Source organism: Tasmannia lanceolata, unplaced genomic scaffold, assembly GCF_043159265.1.
Source record: "Tasmannia lanceolata isolate RefF3 unplaced genomic scaffold, GAP_Taslan_0.1 ptg000003l, whole genome shotgun sequence".
Classification (NCBI taxonomy): domain Eukaryota; kingdom Viridiplantae; phylum Streptophyta; class Magnoliopsida; order Canellales; family Winteraceae; genus Tasmannia; species Tasmannia lanceolata.
Genome location: NW_027518680.1, coordinates 59,703,264 through 59,725,245, shown reverse-complemented (window position 1 = coordinate 59,725,245; position 21,982 = coordinate 59,703,264). Strand labels below are relative to the sequence as shown.

The window sequence follows — 21,982 nt, the reverse complement described above, 5'->3', positions numbered from 1 at the left end:
TACAGCTTACATCATAGGATGATCCAAAAAGTCCATTTGTTGTGACACAACGTAAATGGGTCGTGGCCAAAAAAATCATTTATACAAGATGATCCTAGCCCTCCATTCTCTTAGAGGAGCTGGAGCTGCATACTATGGAAACCTCTATAGATCAGAGGGTTTAGATCATCCTAGGGAAATGATTTTAGGGGCACAGCCTACTTACACTGTGGCTCATCAAATGGATGGTTTGGATAATCTTATATTGTAAGCGGTACTTTTTGAAAAAAATTGGATTATAAGAGCCGACACCGAATAAAAACTCGTATTTTAGAATAATGAGATGATAAATGAGACAGCAAACTACAGTGTGCGTGGGCTAGGAGTGCAACTCGGGTCGGGTTGAGGCCAACCCGACCAAACCCGAGGAACCCATTTTTTCAACCCGACCCGTCCCAACCCGATTTGCAACCCGGCTGAGTTCAACCTGACCCAACCTGATTTCCAATTTCCTCAACCCGACCCAACCAGATCCAACTCGATTTCAGAGGGGAGAAGAAACTCAAGTGGTTTTTGAAAATTACAAAAATACCCTCGCTCCTACCTCTATCAAGTGGTTTTTGAAAATTATAAAATGGGTGTCCCTAGGATATAAATGAGTAAGTGTCTTCAGGAAAAGAGGTTATAAATATAAAAGTCAATAAAAAAAGTAAACTTTCTTACATTGTTCTACACGTGTAGCAAGAGAGGAAAACCTACTTTATTTTTTGGCATCGGGAGAAGTTAAAAATGGGAAGAGAAGTAATGGCTATCTAGAAAAGTGCATAACAGTTGTCTACTTTTGCGGAAAAGAGATTGCGCCATTATTTTCAATGCATATTCAAAATATTTTGGTATTCACAAAGACAATTCGGGTTTCGGTCGGGTCGGGTTGCCCGATACCCCAACCCGACCCAACCCGATTTCCAATTTTGGTTGGTTTTTCCCAATCCAACCTGATTTGCGAAAAAGCTTAACCCAACCCAAATTCGAGTTGAACCCGACCCAAGTTGCACCCCTAGCGTGGGCAATCAAGCCCATTGAATACTTCCCACGTGAAGTAAATCAACCCCTGTGGTCTCATAGATACACCAGAGGTGGTGGCAGTCCCAAGTAAAAAAAGGTTTAGCTAACGAGTGCCCTAAGGGCGTGCATTGGGAAAGAAGTTTTACACGTACTTTTATAAAGGAAAGTCTTAAAACTGATGTAAATGTGTGAAAGTAAGTGTGTAATGATCGGAAAATTTCTTTCCCCATGCACCTTAACGGGTGCCCTCTCGTTAGCAATACCCTAATGAGAAAAATTAAAACACTAAGCAACCTGTTCATTTTTAGTTTTTTACGCCCCCTACACACTTATTGGGCTCTACGATGGCCTCATTTATGAGGTCATATCCTTTTATTAGAGTGGGTGGGAACCATATGTCCAAAGCCCAACATAAACTATAAATAGAAGAGGAAAGTTATATTTGCCCCCCATTTTTACTCAGGACAACCCCCTTTAGTATATCTAAGAGAGAGCTGTCCCAAATAAAAAAAAAATGGCGACATCAAGCTCAGGAAGTGCAATCAAGTTCACCACATGCATCCAGACCTGGCAAAAAGTGACCCGGACCCGCGGGTCCACCCGGCCCGCACGTAAATTTACGGGTCCGGGTCACCAACATTGGTGACCCGTTAGAAATTGACCCGCGGGTCCACCCGGCCCGTCAAAAGTGGGCCGGGTCGGGTGGACCCGCGGGTGCCCGTAAAAAAGTGCAAAAGACGGTTTTTTTACTTTTTTCCGTAGTTTTCTCGGTAATTATCATATTTTATATGTAATTTTTTTACTTTTGACCTTTTTACGGTAATTTTTCATTTCAAACTTAGAAATTCTGAGAATATTTCAAAAATCCCTAATGATTACTTCTCTTTATTCTTTTGTTGCTAGCAACCTTTGCCCCAGACCGTACTTCACCCAATCTTTGCAGGAGGGGCTACAAGCCGAAAAATAGCCCAGGAGAAGGTGGCTAGCAAATCCCTAAATAAAAAAAAAACTCTTAAAAAATACGTCAAAAATCCGGGTGACCCGCGGGTCGACCCAGCCCGTACGGGCCGGGTGCGGGTCCAATGTCAATGACCCGTAGAATTTTCCGGGTCACTTTGACCCGGCCCGTTTGACCCGGACCCGTACGGGCCGGGTCAAATCCGGCCCGGCCCGCCCGTTTGCCAGGTCTACATGCATCAAGCCTTGATTAGGATTTCTTCACAGAAAAGCTAAACCCTTGATTTGCATGAGATGTACGTTCGTGATGTAACCAAAACAATATGGGCCACCTTAAGATGTTCTAGAAGATCAATTGTCACATACATAGGCTTAGGACCCACAAATCACTTTTCTCATTCTGGGCAGGCTTCAACGTTTTTCGACGTCTTTATAGAGGGCGCATAATCCTATCAGTGGGGCGAAAAAAACATTGCCCTATATTTATTATTTTATTTTTTGAGTGTATTCGTTTTATGAACCCAGAAAGAGCGCCATGTGGCGTAGGGAAGGGGAACGAGAGAGCCCGTTCCCCGAAATCTCGTCCGAAACACCCGTTTCGGTTTTTAATATAGGGGCGATTTTCCCCACGAAATTCTTCTCCTTCTCTGTCTCTCTCTCTGTATTTTCATCAATCAGATTATAGGAGAGAGAGAAGGGAGGGAGAATTCCTACTAATCTCATAACCGTTGGATCTCTCTCTCCCTCAAAATCCATGTCTTTCTGATGCCGTCCGATCTCTCAAATCTCCATAATCACGTCTCTCTCTCAATCTTTCTATCTCTCTTTTATGATGATTCTTCTTTTTCCCTTTTAGTTTCATGAAAATTTGATTATTTATTGATCTAATTTAATTTATCTCTCTCTCTCTGTATGTTATTTTCCTTCTGTAATTGTTTGTGTTTGGCTCAGTCCTCTCTCAATTCTTATTTTTAATTAATTTTTTATCATCCTTTTTATTTTTTAGGTAAATGCTGTTTGATCTCTGCCTTTTCTAGTTTTTTCATTCAAAACCTATGCACATGTTACTTGATTTCAATCTGAATCGATTAATGTGTTTCTTTTTATTTCAATTTTTTCGATTTTTTCAGGATTTTAATAACTTTCTGTATTTTTTTAAATTTTTTTCTATGTTGTTGAACTTGTATTTTGTCTTTTTTCTACTCTTTGATGTTTGACACCTTGCCGTGTTTTCTCATTTCTGCCTACAAATTCTCATTTTCTAATTATATGTGGAAAAACAATTCATATGAAATTCTCTCCTTTTGTTCTCTTCCTAACAAGAGAAAGGGAATTTTGCATCCTATTTAGAAGAGTGTTAGTTTTCTTGCAAAGGGGACATGTTTTGGATTGGTCAAAATTCTATTGTAAAGGTTATGAATATGGGGAATTGAGGATTTGGGGGTTGGAAATTTGAAATTAAGAAGGATTTTCTTTTTTTTTTTCTAAAATATGTTGTTTCTTAGTTCATGATTCATTATCGATGATTTCGGACTTTGGAATTTGATCTGTCTTTGTTTATTCATGTCTCATCTTATTCATTGATTGCAGACTTTTTCGCACTGTGGAATGTTTGTTTCCCCAAAGAATTCTTCCATTTATCTTCTTCAAAAGCATAATGAAAAGGCTCTTATCTTGATGTCCATTTAATGATTAAGGTAAATTCTGAAATTTGACTTGGGCCAATCTGAATTTGTTCTGGATTTCTGTAGATGGTTTGTTTTCGTCATTTCTATAATAGGTTTGTTTTATATGTTTCCATATTCTGCATACAAGGTTGAACCAGCTGGTTGTTGTGTTTTCCTTTATATTGTGTATCTGTGGTATTTCTGATTCTAGCACATCCATTTGCATCAGATGGTATGATCTTGATGATTGTGGCACATTTTTAATCTCGCTTGTCTGATGTGTTGGGATTGGTTTCTTGTTTCATGTGTTGCGTGCGATGTTCTCGTAGTTTCCTAATATCATTAAGAAACTAGAGAGGAGTTTCGTACAATTATGGAAACCATAGGATTTCTCTTGTGTATCCTATTTGAACTAGGAAAGAGAGAGACAGAGACTTAGGTTTTGGCCTAAGTTATATGTATATAACTAGTGGAACCAACTGTGCATCGAAATCTATTTTAGATTGAGAAGAAACAGAAAAATGTAATATGAAAAGGTGCAATCAACGAAACAATGAGAGATTAAGAATAAAAAACAGAGAGAAAGGAAGAGAGAACAAAGTAGGAAATTGGTTTAGAAAAGCACTCGTTGAGAGCAATTAAAAGGAAAACCTATGCATAGTGGTAACCAAATTTGTAGTGGAAAAAGTAAAGTTTAAAATGTTAAATCATAATTAGAACATGCTAGATGGGATTGGGAGAGAGAGTTTTGCAATTTCAGTTTGCCCAATTTTCGGTATGTGTTGGCCGTTGGGTAGTAAAAATGTGAGAGAGAGAGAGAGAGAGAGAGAGAGAGAGAGAGAGAGAGAGAGAGAGAGAGCTCAGGTTTGATCATCTGTGGTTGTGGGTGTTGAGCACGTAAGAATTTGGTTAAGGGATACCATCTCTTTGTAATCTCTTGCACTTGTTGCTCATAGTGGAAGATGACTTCTCTATCATAGGCGTAGGCACTGTTGTCAAACCACATAAAAACTTATGTTATCTTTGTGCTTATTGCTTCCTTGTTTCTTTTACACGCGGTGATTGTTTGAGTTCATATAAAGATTTGCGAAGTCTACACACTGAGGAGGACATCTCCTCATGAGCAACATACCCAGAAGGTTGCTCCATATAGACCTCCTCACTTAAGTAGCCATGGACAAAGGCATCTGGACATCCAGCTGATATAAGGGCCATCATCGGTTGACAGCGAGGGAAATGAACACTTTCACAGATGAAATTTTGGAAACGGGGGAGAAAGTCTCTGTGTAGTCAGCCCCGAATGTCTATGTATACCCCTTTGCAACTAAGCGCGCCTTAAGGCACTCAACGGTTCCATCTGGCAAGTATTTGATGGCGAAGACCCAACGACAACCAACTGGTCGAGCACCACGAGGGAGAGGGGCCAAATCCCAAGTATGATTGACCTGAAGAGCGGCCAAATCCCAAGTATGATTGACCTGAAGAGCGGCCAACTCAATATTTATTGCAGCACGCCAACCGGGGTGAGCAAGAGCCTTTGGCACAAACCTGGGCAAAGAAATAGAAGACAAGGACGAGGCAAAGCTGCGAAACAAAGGGATGAGATGATCATAAGAAACAACAAGGGAAATAGAATATGCAGTAGTTCGGGAAGAGTACGTGATGCAATCAGCGAATCTACATAAGCATTAGGAGAGGGTGAGAGAGGTACCTGAGATGGCGGGGCTTGTATCTTCGTATAAAAAGGCGTTGCCTCAGGCATTGGATGGGAGACATCGGGCCTCAGCCACTGCCGACCTTCGTAGCAGATGGAGGAGCCGAATGCACCTGCAATGGAGAATGCGAGGACTCTACAGTTGCAGATAAAACAGGAGGAGGGAGAGGAACCTGAGAGTCAGGCTGAAGAGGAGGGTCCAACATAACCTGCAAGGGAGAGGAGGTGGACTCCAAAGGCTCAGGGAGAACTCTGAATGGGGAAGAAGAACTCAAGAGTCTGTGACAGGCCCCTCCGTGGGAGAGGGAAAGAAAGATACAGACTCAAAGAAGGTGACATCGGTGGAAACAAAGAAGCAACACAACTGAGGGCTATAGCGTCGATAACCCTTCTGGGTACGAGAGTACCCTAGAAAGATACATCTCTCCGCCCAAGGATTCAATTATCGAGGCCATGAGAGAGGTTGTGGACAAAGCATACACAACCAAAGATCCATGGAGCAAGAGTAAAGGGATCGCGCTGCGGATGTAAGACCAAAAAGGGAGATTTACCATCAAGGATAGAGGAGTGAAGCCGATTAGCTAAGAAACAGGAGGTAAGCACATCATCGCTCCAGTAGGCTTTAGGGACTCGCATTTGGAAGAGAAGTGGGTCATATCAAGCAAATACCTGAGTTTCCTCTCGGCTACACCATTTTGCTGAGAGGTGTAGGCGCAAGAGGAGCCATGAGTGGATAAGAAATCCTGAAAGCCATTAGAGGCAGAGAGGTATTCTCGAGCATTGTCAGTGCGCAAACATTTAAGACGGCAATTGTATTGGGTAGTAACCTCGGCATGGAAAGTATGAAAAGTAGTAAATACCTGGGAGCGATCCTTAAGAAGAAAGAGCCAGGTCATACGGGAGAAATCATCACAAAAGTGATGAAGTATCGGTAACCAAGAAGATACAGAGCCCGAGAAGGACCCCAGACATCAGAATGTACTAGCTCAAATGGATTAGAGACGCGACTAACCACCCTGGACGGGAAGGACACACGATGTGCTTCCCAAGCTCACAGGACTCGCATTGAAAGGACTAAATAGGGCCGGAAAGAACAGAGGACTGTTGAAGCCTCTGAATGGAGGGATGGTCGAGACGACAATGGCACTCATAAGCATCAACAGAACTATGCAACATAGTACGGGGAGGGTCACAGTCAAGGTGATAGAGTCCATTTACCGCACAACCTGAAACAATTGTCTTCCCAGTCGAAAGATTATGAAAAACACAATAAGAGGGGAAGAAAGAGACATAACAATTAAGACTCTCAGTAATTTGGCTAACATAAAGTAAAATAAAGGGTGATTTAAGAACACAAAGCACCGACGACTAGGCAAGACCAAAGTGAGGGGAAATAGTACCAATACCAGAGATGGGTGCAGTGGTCCCATCGGCCAGAGTAATAGTAAAGGATGGATGAAGAGACTAAACAAACTAAGGGAAACAGAGTTACCCGTCATATGGTTGGAGGCCTCGGAATCAATAATCCAATAGCCAGAGGTAGTAAGAAGAGAAGCAGTTGAACTACTGGGCTGTGCAAAAGGCGCAATAGGTGCTCGGCGGTGCGCATGTAGGCGCAAAAACTAATCATAGTTGGCCCTAGAGATAAGGAAACAATCATCATGTGCTACTAGTCTAGCGAAGTAGGATGTAGAGGCATTAGGAAGGCTGACATATGTGATGTGAATCTGTGAGCAGAGCAGGGGGGATGGAGTCACGGATGTAAGGCATAGCACGTAGCCATAGTATGCCCTGCAGCCTGACATTGGGTGCAGTAAGGGCGCCCACGCCCACTAGCGACACGACTGCCTGCAGAATCACAGCCATGAAACTGCCTCGACCGCCTCGACCTCTGACAAAGCGACCACCGCCATGGCCAGAATGATCACCACCAACATACGCGCCAAGAATAAAAGTATCAACCGAATGGGCACTAGACCCATGAGGCCGCATACAACGCTGTGGACGAGGGAGGACCCCTGTGAGGGATGGAATGGACCCATCAAGTAGGACGGAAGTCATCTATGGGAAAGAGGCCTCCACAGAAGGGGAATAACTAGAGAAGGTACCCGAAGGTGGAGGAGTCGATCCGATAGTATGAGTCGAACTAACATGAGGATCCATGATGACATGAGGATTCATGATGATACAAATAGAGAGGCACTTTCAACCACAACAACGACAGAGGATAAACAATAGAGGGGTGAAGAATCACATGATAGGCCCAACCATGATACCGCAGCTCTGATGAAGAGACATAGCAGAACGACATATAATCACTAGCCAGGAGGAGAATAAAGGCTAGGAGATGAAATTGGGGGCACAACACCTCAGTCTGGCATTTCAGCAAACACGTGGCATGCACCTTTGATATCAAGGTAAAGGGCATGAAAAACAATGAATAGAGAAGGAAACAAAGAGAGGAAAAAGGGACCAGAAGGGCCCATAATGCATACCACAGCTCCGAAGAAGAGACATAGTGGATAAGACAATGAGCCAAAGATGGACTAAAGGCTAATCCGAGAATACCGGTGCCGCGGAGAAGGAAGAAGAAAGTAACGAAGAGTATTTAGCATATGATGGTGGAGAGTGAAGTGAAGGAAAAGAGCACTAAGGTTTCTGGAAAATGTGTTTAGAGATGGAGAAGAAGTAGATTAGGGTTTGGGAAATAGAAAGGAGGTGGGGGTGAGGTTCCCGTCAAGTGGCATGGGAGGAGGAAGGCTAGGGTTTGGAGTTGGGTTGGGTTATATGGCTAGGGTTTGTCGGTTGGAGGAATATGGCTAGGGTTTGGGGTATACAGTTAGGGTTTCAGAGGGAATAGGGTTGAGGGTTTGGAGTAGGCGTCAATGGAGGCTAGGGGTTTTGGGAGATGGAGTCGAGGGGCATGGGGCCTGGAAGATGGAGGTGGAGCCGAGGGGCATGGGGCGTGGAGAGATTGTGCAGGCATGGGGCGTGGAGATATGGTGGAGGCTTGGATGCATGGAGGGAGGAGGAGGAGAAGGAAGCGAGGAGTGCTTAGGGTTCTGATACCATGTTGAGAGGAGAGGATAATTGAGAGAATTAGTGAGTTGGAGATGAGCTCCCCCCTCACTTTTGTATTTATATTAAAGTGAACAAGAGTACAAAGACCATATTGCCCATAGGCACATATACACTTCTAACAAAAAGGTAATTTGATACCTTATGAGTGGAGAAGAGAGAAAGAGACATTGAGTGCTCTCAGGTTTGATCTTTTGGGGTTGTGAGTGTTGAGCGTTTAAGGATTGGGTTAAGAGATTGATGATTATCTCTTTGTAATCTCTTGCGTTTGTTTCACCGTTGTTGAAACACGTAAAACACTTGTGTTATCTTTGTGCTTGTTGTTTTCTTGTTTCTTTTGCAATCGATTGGATCAGATTAGGCCCGTTGGATTTCTACATAGTCTTTTCTTCGTGGTTTGTAAAAGGCTATTTTGTTGCTGTTTAACCAGGAGATGATCTATTTCTAGATTTTGCTTATGAAGCCAGGGTAGTCAGTTGTTTTCCCCCTTCCTTGGACATGACTATGTTTTCCATTTTAGCAAGTACATAGGTTCCTCTTTTCTTCTTTTCGGTATACTCAGTCAAGCACATCCATTTGGTTATCATACTGACATGCCCCAATAGAGCAATTCAACAAAGGGCCGTCCATGTACTGAACTTCAGTATTACTAAACATGCTTTTCCTATAAAGCATGAAATTTTTTGGAAAACATACCTACCATATCTTAAGTGGCTTCAAAGAGGGGTGGCGTGATATTATCAAATGCCAGCTTCAAAATAGCTTCAAAATGACAGTTTCTCCACTTCAAAAATATTATAGGCTGTTAACAAAGAAAAAGCTTAACAGTTCTGCGCATCTACTGAGAGAAGTATTATTGTGACATTAAGGGTGCATTTTGTAGGTTGAATCATCAGATATTGCTGTCCATGTTTTAGTCACATGTAAGCACTCTAGTAGAACTGATTTTGTGTTCTTTTTGTTAGTCATAATTAGCAAATTTCATTGCAGATTTTTTGTGGCTGCTTGAGTTAGGTGCAAACAATTTTTATGAGTGATTACGAGTTTTTTTTAAGAGATAACAGTCAATCAGATCAAATGAAGGGAGCAATACAAAGGAGACAGAACAACAAAAAACAGCAGCAGAAACAACGGCCAGGGCCATCATAATGACAATATCCATGTAACTAGCATTTTCTTGCCAACACCCTCCTTAGTGACAGAGTCAGCCACTTTATTTTCCATCTGCAACACTTGGGAGAAAGAAAGGACCATGTCACTGCCAAGCTCAAAAATCTCATTCTACTGGTGATCAGATCTTCAGAGTCTTCTTCCATCTAGAGTTGACTGCCCATATTTCCTTTGGACAGATGGAGCGCAGCCAAGAGGGCCAAGACCTCAGCTTCCGACAAATCGGAAATCCCAATAGAGCCGCAGTAGGCAAGGATGATCTCTCCTTACCATTACGAAACACACCTCGGATTGCAGCTGGGCCCAGGTTGCTAGTAGTACATCCATTGAAATTTAATTTCATGGTGTTGATTGAGGTGGGGTGGGAGAGGGAGGGGGGGGGGGGGGGGAGGGGGATCCATTTTATTTTGGTGGATCTTCATTTCAGTATTGCTGGATTTCATTATTTGGTTTCCTAATAATGATAATACGAAATTTAAAACTAAAGAACCTAAATTTGACTATCTCTGATTTGGTACTCCTGACCATAGTAGCTGGAAACTCCTTGGGCGGTGTTACGAACCCGAATGGTTCGTAACGTGATTGATCTTCTAAGAGGGAAGATTAGGCTCTTGATCCACTTCGAGGGAAGGATCAGTCCTCCTTTGTGCAAAAGGACACAATTCTAAGATAATTTCTTCATTAAATTATAGAAAAGCAAATGAGTGTTTAAATAAAACACTCAAGGGATAAACATAGAAATATCTTATGATAAAAATGGAAATAACTAAATAAAGACTAATCTAATCTTGGCTACTATCCAAATCAATTATAGTTATTTAATCCACCCTACTTGCCTAATCTACCGTACAAGCAATCCAATAAACAGATCTTCTTTTACATATCCTAAATCCAACCTAATTTATTCTACTATAGTGGGACCCATCTAGGCACGTAACATTCCACCCGCCTTGAAATCAACCTTGTCCTCAAGGTTGGAGATTATACATTCAGCAGTTGGTGAAAAATGAGATTTTGCTCAGGACTTTCAAAAATCTTCTCTCTTCTCTTCTTTTTTCTCGCTCTCTTCTTCTTCTCTTTGTCTTTCCATTGGTCACCATTTCGTATGTTGTCATCAATGGTTTAGGTAGCTCCATTTTGAAATCGATCTTATCATATTGTTCATCAAAACTCCTTCAGTGTGCTTTTTTGGAATGATTTGGATGTTGACTTATGGATTGCTGCGGATGTGAATCTTTTCGATGGCGTTGGACAGCTTGAGAGGAACGATGGACTCTTCGGTGACACCCTTTCTTTTGTGTCTTTTTCGCCTTTTTTTCTATCTGATTTTTTTCGCTCTTCTTCTTTTCTCCCCTTTTCCTGTTTCTTCTTTTCTTTTTCGTCACAAAAGCCTTCTCGACGTTGCTCCCGTTGAACTCTTTAATCAACTTCTTCAGACATGGGGGCTCTTCTATCTTCACACCAAGCGATAATGCCAACTTGTTGAAATTGACATTCATATAAGCTAGATGCATTTTCATCTCTCTTATAACTTCATCCCATCGATCCATTATTTCTTCGATTTTCTTCGACATGATGACGGATCGTGCCGCTCTGATACCAAATCGTAACGTGATTGATCTTCTTTGGAAGATCAGCCTCTTGATCCACTTCGAGGGAAGGATCAATCCTCCTTTGTGCAAAAAGACACAATTCTAAGATAATTTCTTCATTAAATTATAGAAAAGCAAATGAGTGTTTAAATAAAACACTCAAGGGATAAACATAGAAAGATCTAGAAAGATCTTATGATAACAATGGAAATAACTAAATAAAGACTAATCTAATCTTGGCTAGTATCCAAATCAATTCTGGTTACTTAATCCACCCTACTAGCCTAATCTACCGTACAAGCAATCCAATAAACAGATCTTCAAAGATCTGACGTATCCTAAATCCAAACTAATTTATTCTACTATAGTGGGGCCCATCTAGGCACGTAACAGGCGATGGGAAACTCGTTTCCCATAAAATGCGTTTCGGAAATGAGGGAAACGTTTCCGAAACGTGGTAAAGAAAATGAGGGAAACGTTTCTGAAACGCATGGGAAGAATATGAGAAACTTATTTGAAACATGTGTGAAACACGTGAGAAATGTATGAAAAAATCGTGGAAACATATATGTGTGAAACTTACGAAAATCATCTTGCAAAAAGACCCCAAAATTTTGTGGAATAGATATTAAAAAGTAGGGGTGCAACTTGGGTTAGGTTGGATTGGGTTGAGGCCCCAACTTGAATTAGCATTCCCTCAGCCCTAACCTGACCCATCCCGAGCCTCGGGTTGAGGATGGTCAACCCTAACCCAACCCGCCTGTAAATCTCTCAACCCTACCCAACCCATCTTACCCGAAATTGAGTTGAGTCAGGTTGGGTTCGGGTTCACCTAGGGCAAAACAGAAAGATACAAGAAAAAACATAACCCAAAGAAAAATCATGATAAAATTAGTGGGCGGAGGTCAGGTTCTAGTCGGGTTGGGTTGCCAAGACCTCTACCCTAACCCAATCCGAGCCAAAATCGGGTTGAACCCTTCGGGTTCAGGTTGAGCCTGACCCAAGTTGCACCCCAATTAAAAAGGAAAGCGAAATGATATATTTTAATAAAAAATAAAAATAAGTAAAAAATTATGCTAGAACTAAAATATATAAAGAACATACATAAATTATACGTGTCTCTAATTTAAATAAAAATTATAAAAGAATTGTACATGTGCGTAAAATCCCATGTAAATTTGAAATTAAAAAATTTTAAATCTCCAAAAATTTATATTTCGTGTTTTCCTTGCATTTCATATGCATTTCTCATATGATTTTCCATCGTTTTCCCGTTTCTTGTTTCCCCTATATTTTTTCCCTGTGTTTCGCGTTTTGCTTCCTGAATTCGTTTCCCGCCCTAGTAACTATGTTCCTGGCCTTATTTTCAAATCCTCCCGTGGAGCAATATCAACTATTCATTCTACTAGATTGTTTTTTGTCTACTTTTTAATTGTTGACCTTTCTTTTTTTAAATATGAACTAGGAAGTCTGTTTATTAGAGTTATGGAGAACTACTTTGGAATCTAAAGGTTTTAGACTGAGTAGGACTTAGACAGAATATATGGAATGCAACTTTAGTAATGTAAGGAGGCAGGGCAAGGGTGTAGTAAATATGACTGGACAGGAGGTACCTAAGAGGGATATCTTTCGCTATCTTGGTTCAATTCTACATAAGAAAGGAGAGATTGAAGAGGATGTTAACCATAGAATAAGAGTAGGTTGGTTGAAGTGAAAGCTTGCTTCAGGAGTTCTGTGCGACCGTAAAATCCCTACCAAGTTGAAGGGAAAGTTTTATAAGACAGCTGTGAGACCAGCCATGATGTACAGCTTTGAATGTTGGGCCACCAAGAAGCAGCATGTGCATACGATTAGTGTAGCGGAGATGCGAATGCTTAGATGGATGTGCGACCACACAAGGCTAGATAGAATTAAAAATGAAGACATTCGTAAAAAGGTGGGGGTGGCTCCAATTGAGGAGAAGATGAGAGAGCACCGCTTAAGATGGTTTGGACATATCCAATGTAGGCCTTTGGATGCTCCGGTGAGATGAGGCGACTCGTGCCAAATTGATGGAGTAAAAAGAGGTAGGGGCAGACCGAAAACAACTTGGGTAGAAACTGTGAGGAAAGACTTGATAGCTAGGAACATAACAGAGAACTTAACCTTGGATAGGATAGAATGGAAGAAAATGATCCACGTAGACGAACCCAACTAGAACTACGATTAGAGCCGGGTAGATTCCTTTTACCTTCTTTATGAGTTTTTTCTAAAGGATTCATTTAGCCGACCCCAACTAGTTTGGGACAAAGGCTTTGTTGAGTTGAGTTGAGTAGGAAGTCTGTTCATTACCACTGAATTTTTGGCTGTTCATTTTGGTTCTCTGGAGAAATTGTTGAAATTGGTCGCTGTCTAGATAGCTCTTGGTTCTGTGAATTATTCAATCTCTCATATATGCTTTTAGTTTCATAAGCAAGGTGAACTTGATCATTATGGAATCTCATGAAAGGATACGCTGGTGGACATGATAAATGCACTCAATTGGAATTTTCTTAATTCTCCATGTATTAATATTTGCCGGAGCATTTTAAGTAATTATTGTGTGAAACACAATATGCCTCTGATCTTACATTTCTGAGGCTTGATTTTTTTTCTGTCATTCTTGGGTAGCTCCTCATCTAAGCAAATATTTGGCAGCTCTTTCCAAGAGATCGGCATATCATATGAAGACAATTCCCTTTCTTGTTGGGATTTATAAAGCCCAGTTATCATAATGGGTGGCTGTGTATCAACATCAAACAGAAAACCAAAATTGCGGAGAAAGCACTTGCACAAATCCAGCAAGCGCCATGGAAGGATTTCTGCTTCTGGACCAGATGCTGCTAAAGCACGGAATAGTGACACAGGAAATCATGTAAGAGACTTTTCTGTAAGTGAGTTTGTTCAATTGGATTTTGAGAAGGCTGCAACAACTCACAAAAGATCTGAAGTTTCCAATTTGACTTTCCACCTCACCCAGTTGCAATGGCACCACAGTCAAATTGACACAAATGGTACTTTCCTTTCCTTTTAGTGTATCTTACTTTAAATCTATAAAATTTCAAGTTGACTGTTATAAGGATCTTTATTCTTTATTTTGTATGTTTTGAACTTTAAATTTCTTTTTTTTTGAATGGTTTTTTTTTTTTTTTTTTTCTTATATTTAAGTTTAAAATTTCTTTTGTTATATTTAAGTTTTATGCAAATTAAAAATGTTCCCTATTGCAAATTTAGTTTCTTATTATATAGAATCCTCTTTTAATAATTATTGGGGAGTGATAAATCAACCCCTATATATCTTAAATCGACCCCCTATGTGTCTTTCTCTCTCCTCTGGGTTAGAGAGAAAAAGACACATAGGGGGTCGATTTATCACTGCTCTAATTACATCATCACTATATATATATATATATATATATATATATATATATATATATATATATATTCGTTATATTATGATTTATTAGTGCTATTATCTCTAGTCTTTATATTAGATTTTCTATTATCGTTGATTTGAGGTACTGTATTGTAGCCATTATATAATGTTAACCATTAAAGAGTGCAATGTGATCCCATAGCTCTCTTTGGTTAGCTTGTTAGCTCTATGGTTCTGTCTGTGTTAAAGTTAGAACCACTTTTTTATGTTGTAAGTTGCAGCTGATTTGAGAAAGGGGTTAAAACTCCAGAGAAGGTTTTAGATTTGAATTCAAAGCATTCTATGAATGCCATGTCAGTTATTATTTTTTCCTCTTTAATGTAGAGAAATATGCATGGTGATAGTTATGAACTTATGATATTAAAAATTGTCATTTGTGATTTATCTCTTTCCCTCAGTTGAAAAGGTGATATATAGATATTCTAGAACTTGACTTTAAATTTCACATGTGGTAGTAATATGCGAAGAGGAATCATGGTTTGACTCTGTCAGTATTCTGGAGTCCGACTCTGATGACGACTTCATTAGTGTTCATGGAGGTAAAGCACATCAATCTCTTTGCATCTGGTTAAGGCCCTGTTTGTTTCAGATTGTGATAACGGATGGTGAGGGCCCCTACCGATTATTGGCCCAAAATTTTTGGGCCAATAATCGGTAGGGGCCCTCACCATCCGTTATCACAATCTGAAACAAACACTGAACAGGGCCTTAATAGATTTTTTTTCTATTGATTTCTCCTCTTCTGATCAATTCCTGATTCTTTTGATTTGTCCATAGATTGTTTTCCTTCCGTAAGCAATGCAATTGGGAACATCTCAAGTGCTCAAATGCTTCAGTATGAAAGTGCGTCATGTTTTATGGATACCATGTGTAAGTTTGAGGAATTCTATGACAGCACGCCTGTATCATTTTCTGTCGAACATGTTTTGAAAATAGATGGAGGTAAAACTGAGAAGTTTGTGGGCAAAGATGAATTCAAAGAAGCCGATAGATTTGCAATTTTAAGTGCACAAGGTTATGAGTTTTCTTGTTTAGGGAAGGCTGATGAGGTCAAATCCAGAGCTACAGGCGCTGAATATTGTGTCAAAAAGAAAAAACTAGAGGACCGTTATGGAAGCTTTAATGGTCTCAGGGAGGATAGACATGATACTGAAGAAAAAACTCGTGAAAATCCTTTGAAGCAGATGGCGTCATCTTGCTTACCTCGATTGGCTCCTACACTCAGTTTCAATGACAAAATTCAACCGCCATCAAGTCCTGGCCTTCCATCTCAAATAAAAAAGTCTACAGTTTTCAGGCTTTCTTTCAAGAGGAAGTCCTATGAAGTTGATGAGACTAACGAATTCTGTAAGTGTCTTGCTTAATTGTTTTTTCACTGTTTTTTTTTTAATGGTTGGGTTTTCACTGTTATGCGTCTGTTCAGCATCTAGCTGTAATTATATATGTGGAAAGGGTCACTTCTCTTGTTTGTTTAGTGATTTGACTTCAAGTGGTGCTTAGAGACTTGTATCCTTTTTCCCTGATTATCAGTGCTCAAATAATTGCATTGTGATTTGACTTCAAGTGGTGCTTAGAGACTTTTATGCTTTTTTCCTGATTATCAGTGTTCAAATAATTGCATTCCCTTGCATAAATATTATCATTATGCTTAATCCAATTATCTATGCAACATTCTAGCTGATTTTGTACACAATAGTTCCCTCAACTGTAGATAGTCACTAGGGGAAATGATTTTCTTATCTTCATTCCATGTATAGGCACTCCTGTTATGTTTTTATCATGCATACTCTGTGGTGCTTATGCTAGGTGACTTTATCAAAACCACTACTTCCTCTCTCTTTCCCTGCCTATCGTCCTACCTTAACCACTTTATGTGACTATGACCTCATGATAGGGTTTAATTTAAAATTTAAAAGCAAAGGCATAAGAAAGGGCAGAATGGTCAACTGAATTCGCATGTATACTTTATAGCTTATACACCTATTCTTGCATCTTTCTCACATTTTTGCTCCTAGCGAATTTATCTTAATTGGTTCCATAGAAACCCAAGCATCATGTACAGGCCATCATGCTAGTTACAGCTTATGCTAGTATGGCCATCTATGATGGGCCCAACACTAAGGAAATTACAGTAAAACTATGATATAAATCTAACAACACTAAAATTATGATATAAATTCAATTTCAGCTCTTAACATGGTGAAAGTGCACCTGTGCTTGACGAGTGGATGAATTTAGAACAAAGTTCGTGCTTCATTTCTTTCATATCATCTTGGATCACGTAGATTCTGTTCCCATTTGTAACTGTACCTTCAAATTAAAGTTTTTTTGTTGATACTATTTCCTACTAAGTTCGATCCTTTGCCCGGTCTCTAAAAATTGAATCTGGTGATTTCATTGGTTGTTATTGCTAGTAAATCTCATGGATTTGAGATAGAAGCATTCGATTATGTGCTTCTATTTGTTACAGTCAACATTGTCTTTTTAAAGTTGGTTTATAAATTATAATTCACCTGAATGCGCGAATCCTTCATAATGGAATGCCAACTTAAAAAGATTGTAGTGGCTTTGATCTTTCATATGCTTTTAAATATTTTATACACATCATTTTATAATACTGATCATTTTGTACTTCTACATACACATCGGATCCACTCAGGTGCTTCAAAAAGATTCTTATATCGGCCAAGAGCAGGACTTGTGGTTCCTTGTGCTGGGGAGAAACCAACTGCAGGATGCTGGTCTGTTCTTGAACCTTCACACTTTAAGCTTCGTGGCGAGAACTATTTCAGGCATGCTATTGACTTTTATCAACCCAATGATTTCACCTCTATTCTTTACCATATGCAATTAAGTTTTTTAATCTATGCGTTGTATATTCACAAGAACTGAGCCTCAAAAATCTATCATGCAGAGATAAGCGAAAATCATCGGCTCCAAACTACGCCCCATATACCCCAATTGGTGTTGATTTTTTTGTGTGCCCACGAAAGATACATCACATTGCTCAGCACATTGAACTTCCATATGTGAAAGCACATGAGAAAGTGCCTTCACTCCTAATTGTTAATATTCAGGTATATTTTCTGCTATTTTTGAGATACTGATGGAATTGCGTCTATAATCTTTTTTTAGGCTACGACTAGGTCCATCGTGGCTCTTATCTTATATCTTGAACTTTGTGCCAGCTACCTACTTATCCTGCTGCAATGTTCCTTGGTGATAGCGATGGGGAAGGGATGAGCCTTGTATTATATTTCAAACTTTCTGATGGTTATGACAAAGATATCTCTCCTCATTTTCAGGATAGCATCAGGGTAACTTTCTTATCTTGTCGTCTCGCACAAATTTTTCACTAGTGACCTAATTCTTTCAACATTAGAAATGACATTCATACCACCACGTGTACTATAAAAATCTAATCCTTGTATTTAAGATCTATTATTGATTTATCTTCAACTCTCGGCAGAGAACATAAGAAATAGAAGATAGAGTTTTGAGAATTCATATTAGCGTTGTGGCCCACTCCTATTTTTTTTATTTTTATTAATCTACGTCAATGTAGATTATGTTTCAAAAATGTCCTTTAGTGCATGAAATGCGTGAAACATAGAAATGGAAAGAATTCCTTAATATGCTGCCTAGATATCCTTCATTCCTAGCTTGGAAAGAATTTCATGTTGTTGTCTCTTAGTGTTTTACCGAAGTTCATATAAATTTTGTCCAGCGAGCTACTTTAATATTTTTGAAAGACTAAGAATTTGAATTTCCACTTAAATCTCACAAGATAGTCTCATATGCAATTTCACTTGGACTCCCACCCAAATCCTTTTGAAGATTCTTCAACCACATCATTTCATATGTATCATGTGCTACACTCCGTACATTCCTTTATTGCTTGATCTTGAAATGATATTATTAGCCAAATTGTTTGGTTGTGAATATATTAAATGGTGACAGCTACTTCTGTTACTCATTAGTAATAGAAGTTGAATTATCTAGATTCCCTTCATTTAGATTCCCTTCATTCCTATTAACTATTGAAGGATTGTTACTATTTTAAGCGTCATATTATCTAGCATCCATAATACTTGTGTTGGCTAATAATGTTGTTTCTGCTACAGAAATTGGTTGAGGATGAAACTGAGAAGGTTAAAGGGTTTGCGATGGACTCAACAGTTCCTTTCAGAGAAAGGCTGAAGATCATGGCTGGTGTGGTTAATCCAGAGGACCTCCACTTGAGCTCTGCTGAAAGGAAGCTTTTACATGCTTATCATGAGAAGCCAGTGCTTTCACGCCCTCAGCATAATTTCTATAGGGTAACAAGTCATTTCCTTTTAACTGTTCAAAAAATAAAATAAAAAAAAGTCATTATCTAGAGTTTATTTACTTTACAAAAGCTAAGCTGATGATGTACTGATGTTGTTGACTGTTTGATGAATATGCTTTTACCTTAGCAGTAATTGGAATGTTTTTAAGACCTGTATAAGTCTGTAGTTGGTCTTGTATTTATGTTGGTTGTTGCTATGCCGAAGATTATTCTGTAGACTGAAAATATCTATTATTATTATTATTAGGGGAATGATATCCAACTCCATTGTTTTGATAATGGAACCCCATACTTATATTAATCACTTCTCTGACTGGCTGTTGAGCACATCTTGGGAATTGTAGCAGCTGTTAGAATCTAATTAAAGAGTGTAAAGTAAAGAGTAGAGTGCCATTATTGAAAAAAGGGAATGTGGGTATCACTTGAGCTCAACCAGCCTGACCCAAAGTTGCACCGCAGAATGCATCTATACTTGAAAATATCCTTCTGATTGTGTAATATTCTCCATCTCATGATTTGTTATTTTCATGCAGGGTTCAAATTACTTCGAGATGGACCTTGACATACATAGGTTCAGCTATATATCAAGAAAGGGACTTGAATCTTTCCGAGAACGTTTGAAAGATGGGATACTTGACTTGGGTCTAACCATCCAGGTACAGTAATGTCTGCGAACCAATTTTTATAAACCAAAACTTAAGAGTTGGACAGTGATTTTTTATTTCCTGATTTCCATTTCTGACTTGGCCATGTCAATGAGCAACCGGTTCTATAAAAAAATTGGGCAGATCATGGTATTTGATCCTAGCAAAACCTACTTGACTGGTCCAAGTTCTATAATATTCGAGTTTTTAAGCATTACTTCTAAGTGAGTACACAGAATTTACATATATGGTATCCTTCTCACTATACTGCAAAGATCATAATATATTTTCAATTTTTCCATTTCCAAGATGTTAACTATCTTGTAATATTTTCTTGCCCTTCTTTTCGATCTTTTATTGCTGTTTGCTCTTAGTCTTGTTTAGAAAACCAAGGGAAATGATCTTATTATCTCTTCTTATGCTGTTCATTTTTATTGACTTTTGAAAGCTTATGTTATAGTCCCATTTTCGAAATTTTGAATACTAAATCAAGCTTTTTGAATTTTCGGTACTCTATTGAGATTTTTCAAATTTAAAAAGCTCATTCTGCAGTCCAGTTTTTGAGGTTTTTAGCAGTTAATCATTTTTTTTTAAAATTTAAAAGGGTTATACAAGTCTAATTATTCAAGTTTTCGTATACTTAGAGTTATCTATGGCCTTTTTCCATTTTTTTATGATGAATTATCTTGGGACAAAATCATTCCGCAAGCAGACAAAATCATTTACGCATGTTTTTCTTTCTCTATTTGTCATGTTTTAGACCTGTTTTTTCCGGCTCTCAAGTAACTCAGTTGGGTTACACAATGACCCTAAACAAATTCAGCGACTTTCGTAACTTGACCCAACAGAGTTATGAACTAGCCAAGTTGACACTATTTGAAATTTTCAAACTCAGAATTTCTAAGCTACAACTGAAACTAATCCATTGAAACTGTTTACAGGCTCAAAAGCCAGAGGAATTACCGGAGAAAGTACTGTGTTGCGTGAGACTGAACAAAATTGATTTTGTGAACCACGGACGGATACCCACGATCGTGACCCTTGATGATTAATTCATATGGCGGAAACCCCGGCCCTTTGTAGTTTGCTCTTCACCAAGCGATTGGAAGTTCATTCTGTATACACATTGCTACTTCAAATGGAATCATTTCCTGAATTTACGAAGGTAAATTGTTTCTTAATAATCTTATCATTGTCTCTTTAATAAAAGAAATTTTAATAGAGCATTATTTCTTTATCTATGTTAGATACATGCATGTGATGTATGAACACAATGCATGCAATAAATGCGCGCTTTTGGTTTTACAATTTCTTTAATAAAATTATATATCATTAAAAAAAAAATCTCAGTTCGCTCAATGCTATAAAATTATCTTTTTTGGTTTTTTTTACGTAAAAATATATATGGGTCATCGATCTGATGGCGACCGATGAGAAGACTTACATGATCATGATTTGTGTTCAATCTTGACCATTGATTTGATGGGGCTCATGAGATGACCTACATCATCTTGGTCCTACCTGACATCCACACCCTAAATTCAACTTCTTTGATCGAGGTTTTAGGATCATCCAATTGTGGTGGGACCAATTATAATGGCTGTATTTGTGTTTGCCAACCAGTTCAACGGATTCGATTATACACACGTGACATGCATTACTTGGTCAACGGATTTGATTATGTACACTTGGCATGCATGAGGCATAAGATTCAGCTGTCTTTATTTCCTCATTTTTTGGATGTTTGGCTGAGGATTTTTATATGGGTAAATTTTCCTTCATGATATTTTGTTCAACAGCCTCTTTGCAAAGCAGGGGTAAAGATACGTACATCTAGCCCTCTTTAGACCCCGCAATGGCAGGAGCCTCGTGCGTTGAGCCGCCCTTTTTTTTTTTAGAAAAAATGTTTATAATGAAAATGAAGAATTGGAAAGTGTTTCCATTTCTTGAAAGAGAGAATTTTATTTACCGAGGTTTTATATTGCCTGTGGGCGTAAAGTCCAGTATTTTTCAAAATGTACAATGAGGCCCACTTCATAGGATCATTCATTTGTTGGGCCACAACGTAAATAAGTTGTACCCTGGAAATCTCGTGATGTGATGACTACTTTGATGCCAAATGTTAGGTATCTAACCAAGCTAAAAGCCCCCCCAGTTGATACCAAATTTTAGGATCCCAAACATAGCGCAGGCAATGCTAAAAGAACAGGATGATGCAAATTGGCAGAAAAAAAAAAAAGGAAAAATAAATCTCTAATTTGAAGAGATTTTTTTTTTCCTTATTTTTCAGCCACCTTTTACGCTCTCCTACCTCATGGGCTCTCAATTCTCT

General features: G+C 39.0%; 1 protein-coding gene across 2 annotated transcripts; it reads left to right on the top strand.

The window, feature by feature from the left end:
• The first annotated feature begins 2,523 nt into the window (after nucleotides 1-2,523).
• On the top strand, nucleotides 2,524-20,958 carry LOC143857326 (DUF1336 family protein (DUF1336)). 2 transcript variants are annotated; one of them, XM_077367761.1, is made up of 11 exons: nucleotides 2,524-2,799; nucleotides 3,592-3,698; nucleotides 13,899-14,254; nucleotides 15,132-15,215; nucleotides 15,454-16,023; nucleotides 17,336-17,468; nucleotides 17,591-17,753; nucleotides 17,865-17,993; nucleotides 18,801-18,995; nucleotides 19,540-19,662; nucleotides 20,592-20,958. In XM_077367761.1, exons 3-11 carry the CDS (start codon nucleotides 13,975-13,977, stop codon nucleotides 20,700-20,702), a joined length of 1,788 nt encoding a protein of 595 aa, XP_077223876.1. In that variant the 5' UTR covers nucleotides 2,524-2,799; nucleotides 3,592-3,698; nucleotides 13,899-13,974; the 3' UTR covers nucleotides 20,703-20,958. The 2 variants fall into 2 exon arrangements, with proteins under 2 accessions (XP_077223876.1, XP_077223869.1); XM_077367754.1 differs by having other exon boundaries at nucleotides 13,872-14,254.
• Nucleotides 20,959-21,982: the final 1,024 nt, after the last annotated feature.